The sequence below is a fragment of the Clarias gariepinus genome, chromosome 8 (genome assembly GCF_024256425.1).
Source record: "Clarias gariepinus isolate MV-2021 ecotype Netherlands chromosome 8, CGAR_prim_01v2, whole genome shotgun sequence".
In the NCBI taxonomy this organism is placed as follows: Eukaryota; Metazoa; Chordata; class Actinopteri; order Siluriformes; family Clariidae; genus Clarias; species Clarias gariepinus.
The window spans coordinates 38,095,001-38,100,000 of NC_071107.1; the positions used below are offsets into that span (position 1 = coordinate 38,095,001).

At 48.5% G+C, this 5,000-nt stretch overlaps 1 protein-coding gene across 3 annotated transcripts in view; it reads left to right on the forward strand.

The window, feature by feature from the left end:
- actn1 (actinin, alpha 1) overlaps window positions 1-5,000 on the forward strand; it is a 34,964-nt gene that overhangs the window by 7,852 nt on the left and 22,112 nt on the right. For all 3 annotated transcript variants that reach the window (XM_053501498.1, XM_053501496.1, XM_053501497.1), the window contains exons 2-7: window positions 474-588; window positions 723-842; window positions 3,416-3,502; window positions 3,796-3,883; window positions 4,485-4,563; window positions 4,824-4,905. In XM_053501498.1, the coding sequence (XP_053357473.1) occupies window positions 474-588; window positions 723-842; window positions 3,416-3,502; window positions 3,796-3,883; window positions 4,485-4,563; window positions 4,824-4,905 (571 nt within the window). The remainder of the gene's footprint in view (window positions 1-473; window positions 589-722; window positions 843-3,415; window positions 3,503-3,795; window positions 3,884-4,484; window positions 4,564-4,823; window positions 4,906-5,000) is intronic.

The window sequence follows — 5,000 nt, forward strand, 5'->3', positions numbered from 1 at the left end:
CACCACTCAGGATCAAACACATATGCAAATCTGTTAATCATCATCATCCCCACCCATTCCATACCAGCTCCGCCCACTCAGCAGTAATGTATACTGTGTGTGTGTCTGTCTGTGTGTGTGTGTGTGTGTGTTACAGTCTCACACTCGGGTGCTGTCCTTTTATCATAATTGTTTTTAAAGTTAAAATTTATAAATAATTTTTGCTCATCTTGCAAACACGTCTAGTACACAGGTTACAATGAGGACTAACCCTGATTTTAATGGACTAGTTACAAAACCCTCACCCTCTCCCATTAAAACCATTAGACTGTAATGTGGAGCTGTGTGATGGAGACCATTAGATGATTTTTACCGTATGAGGGAAAGACCTCAGTGTTCCTAATGTTCAGTCCAACAGTGTAACTAAATTCATGCAGTAATCTGTCTGTTTGTGTGTGTGTGTGTGTGTGTGTGTGTGTGTGCGTGTGTGTCAGACGTTCACGGCATGGTGTAACTCCCACCTAAGGAAAGCAGGGACTCAGATCGAGAACATTGAGGAGGACTTCAGAGATGGACTCAAACTCATGCTGCTCCTGGAGGTCATCTCAGGTCAGTGCCCTTTGACCTTTCTGCTTTTTCTCTATACAAACACCCTAAATTTTGTCTAATTTTAATTTCATCCTCTGTCCACCTCCCCCCCCCCGCTCGTCTGTCTGTCTGTCTGTCTGTCTGTCTGTCTGTAGGAGAGCGTCTAGCGAAGCCGGAACGAGGGAAGATGAGGGTGCACAAGATTTCAAATGTGAACAAAGCTCTGAGTTTCATCACCAGTAAAGGAGTTAAACTGGTGTCAATTGGAGCAGAGGGTATGAGACTTGTATGTTGCTGTTCTAGAAAATAAGCCGTTGTGACTGATCCTGGTGCTGTCTGTTTCTGTGGTGTCCGTGTCGGTGGTGTTCGTGTCCATTTTGTTGCTGTGTCGGTGGTGTCCGTGGCGGTGGTGTCTGTGTCTGTGATGTCTGTGTCTGTGGTGTCTGTGTCTGTGGTGTCTGTGTCTGTGGTGTCCGTGTCGCTGGTGGTGTCTGTGTCGATTTTGTTGCTGTGTCGATGGTGTGTCTGTGTCGGTGGTGTCTGTGTCGGTGGTGTCTGTGTCGATTTTGTTGCTGTGTCGGTGGTGTTCGTGTCGGTGGTGTCCGTGTCGGTGGTGTCTGTGTCGGTGGTGTCTGTGGTGTCTGTGATGATTGTGTTGCTGTGTCGGTGGTGTCTGTGTCGGTGGTGTCCGTGTCGATTTTGTTGCTGTGTTGGTGGTGTCTGTGTTGGTGGTGTCTGTGTCGATTTTGTTGCTGTGTTGGTGGTGTCTGTGTTGGTGGTGTCTGTGTCGATTTTGTTGCTGTGTCGGTGGTGTCTGTGTCTGTGACGATTTTGTTGCTGTGTCGGTGGTGTCTGTGTCGGTGGTGTCTGTGTTGATTTTGTTGCTGTGTCGGTGGTGTGTCTGTGTCGGTGGTGTCTGTGGTGTCTGTGTCGATTTTGTTGCTGTGTCGGTGGTGTGTCTGTGTCGGTGGTGTCTGTGGTGTCTGTGATGATTTTGTTGCTGTGTCGGTGGTGTCTTTGTTGGTGGTGTCCGTGTCGATTTTGTTGCTGTGTTGGTGGTGTCTGTGTCGGTGGTGTCTGTGTCGGTGGTGTCTGTGACGATTTTGTTGCTGTGTCGGTGGTGTCTGTGTCTGTGACGATTTTGTTGCTGTGTCGGTGGTGTCTGTGTCGGTGGTGTCTGTGTTGATTTTGTTGCTGTGTCGGTGGTGTCTGTGTCGATTTTGTTGCTGTGTCGGTGGTGTCTGTGGTGTCTGTGTCGATTTTGTTGCTGTGTCGGTGGTGTGTCTGTGTCTGTGGTGTCTGTGATGATTTTGTTGCTGTGTCGGTGGTGTCTTTGTTGGTGGTGTCCGTGTCGATTTTGTTGCTGTGTTGGTGGTGTCTGTGTCGGTGGTGTCTGTGTCGGTGGTGTCTGTGACGATTTTGTTGCTGTGTCGGTGGTGTCTGTGTCTGTGACGATTTTGTTGCTGTGTCGGTGGTGTCTGTGTCGGTGGTGTCTGTGTTGATTTTGTTGCTGTGTCGGTGGTGTCTGTGTCGATTTTGTTGCTGTGTCGGTGGTGTCTGTGGTGTCTGTGTCGATTTTGTTGCTGTGTCGGTGGTGTGTCTGTGTCGGTGGTGTCTGTGTCGATTTTGTTGCTGTGTCGATGGTGTCTGTGTCGGTGGTGTCTGTGGTGTCTGTGTCGATTTTGTTGCTGTGTCGGTGGTGTCTGTGTCGGTGGTGTCTGTGGTGTCTGTGACGATTTTGTTGCTGTGTCGGTGGTGTCTGTGTCGGTGGTGTCCGTGTCGATTTTGTTGCTGTGTTGGTGGTGTCTGTGTTGGTGGTGTCTGTGTCGATTTTGTTGCTGTGTTGGTGGTGTCTGTGTTGGTGGTGTCTGTGTCGATTTTGTTGCTGTGTTGGTGGTGTCTGTGTTGGTGGTGTCTGTGTCGATTTTGTTGCTGTGTCGGTGGTGTCTGTGACGATTTTGTTGCTGTGTCGGTGGTGTCTGTGTCGGTGGTGTCTGTGTTGATTTTGTTGCTGTGTCGGTGGTGTGTCGGTGGTGTCTGTGTCGATTTTGTTGCTGTGTCTGTGGTGTGTCTGTGTCGGTGGTGTCTGTGACGATTTTGTTGCTGTGTCGGTGGTGTCTGTGGTGTCTGTGTCGATTTTGTTGCTGTGTTGGTGGTGTCTGTGTTGGTGGTGTCTGTGTCGGTGGTGTCTGTGTCTGTGGTGTCTGTGACGATTTTGTTGCTGTGTCGGTGGTGTCTGTGTCTGTGTTGATTTTGTTGCTGTGTCGGTGGTGTCTGTGTCGGTGGTGTCTGTGTTGATTTTGTTGCTGTGTCGGTGGTGTGTCTGTGTCGGTGGTGTCTGTGTCGATTTTGTTGCTGTGTCAGTGGTGTCCGTGTCGTTGGTGTCCGTGTCCTTGGTGTCCGTGTCGGTGGTGTCCGTGTCGAAGGTGTCCGTGGTGTCTGTGGTGTCTGTGTCGATTTTGTTGCTGTGTCAGTGGTGTGTCTGTGTCGGTGGTCTCTGTGTCGATTTTGTTGCTGTGTCGGTGGTGTCTGTGTCGGTGGTGTCTGTGGTGTCTGTGACGATTTTGTTGCTGTGTCGGTGGTGTCTGTGTTGATTTTGTTGCTGTGTCGGTGGTGTCTGTGGTGTCTGTGACGATTTTGTTGCTGTGTTGGTGGTGTCTGTGTCGATTTTGTTGCTGTGTCGGTGGTGTCTGTGTCGGTGGTGTCTGTGTCTGTGGTGTCTGTGACGATTTTGTTGCTGTGTCGGTGGTGTCTGTGTCATTGGTGTCGGTGGTGTCTGTGTCGATTTTGTTGCTGTGTCGGTGGTGTTTGTATTGATGGTGTTGTTGTTGTGTGTTTATCCTGTTAGAGATTGTTGATGGAAACGCTAAGATGACTCTGGGAATGATCTGGACCATCATCCTCCGCTTCGCCATTCAGGACATCTCAGTGGAGGGTGTGTTTCTCTTTTTTTCTCTCACACACTCTCTCACACACACACACACACACACACACACACACACACACACACACACACACAGTTACAGTTACAGTTAGACACCGCTAACGGAATGCTAAACCCACTAACGCTAGCTAGCCAATGTTGCTAGTAATGAGCTAAGAGCTAATGGAATTACCGCTGTGCGTGTGTATGTGCGTGTGTATGTGCGTGTGTATGTGCGTGTGTATGTGCATGTGTATGTGCGTGCGTGTGTGTGTGTGTGTGTGTGTGTGTGTGTGTGCGCGCAGAGACTTCAGCCAAAGAGGGGCTGCTGCTGTGGTGCCAGAGGAAAACCGCTCCGTACAAGAACGTCAACATCCAGAACTTCCACATCAGGTGTGTCTGTCTGTCTGTGTGTGTCTGTCTGTGTGTGTCTGTCTGTGTGTGTCTGTCTGTGTGTGTCTGTCTGTGTGTGTCTGTCTTTCTGTGTGTCTGTCTTTCTGTGTGTCTTTCTGTCTGTGTGTCTGTCAGTTTTACATCCTGTTCACATTCTCCCTCCCTTCATCTGCAAACCAGATAAGATGTGTGTGTTGTCATAGTGACATTTGGCTATGTTTTCTTACAGCGTGTGTGTGTGTGTGTGTGAGAGAGAGATAGTAATACCAAGATGGGAAGGATATGAGGATTGTGAAATTGCAGTCATGACCCAGATGGATATTAAGGAAAGATTAAAAGCATTTTAATAAAATGTTCTCTGTATTTACGTAAATAAAACAGTGTTACGTGTTATGATGTAAGAGGTAAAGGTTTGCTCCCCCCTGCCCCCCCCCCCTTCAGCATCACAGCCTTCATTCACTTTATGATTTATAACAGAAGAAATAAGTAACAAATAGCAGGACTTCTTTATGTCTTGAATATAAGAATACAAAGATGAAAGAAATTAGAATAACAATTACAATCCACCCCCCCCCCCCCCACCCCCCCCCCCCCGCTCTAGCTGGAAGGACGGACTGGGATTCTGCGCTCTTATCCATCGACATCGTCCGGAGCTCATAGATTACGGCAAACTGCGTAAGGTGAGTCTTGTCTCAGGAGCACATGACTGCAGCATGTTGTGCTTCAGCTGAATTTGATTTCCAATTAATTTATTTGTAGTGAACTCATTGGTAGTCGTTAGTTTTATTTGTACAGCACTTTTACTGATCCTCCCTTAGGGGAAAAATTCAGAATGATCAGAGCGCTTCTCTGTTACACTTCTCTGTGGTTAGACACTGACAGTGCCAGGGGTCAAAGGTCAGGAGTCGCTAACAGGTTGTGTGTTTTTTCTCCTGTGCAGGATGACCCTATGACCAACCTGAACACTGCTTTTGAAGTGGCAGAGAAATACCTCGACATCCCCAAAATGCTTGACGCCGAGGGTAAGGAGCGCTTTAGGGGACACCAGCAGAGACACCAGTAATGAAGGGCTTCCCACTCAAAGCCTAATGAGGAAGAGAGGAGGATGACATAGTGG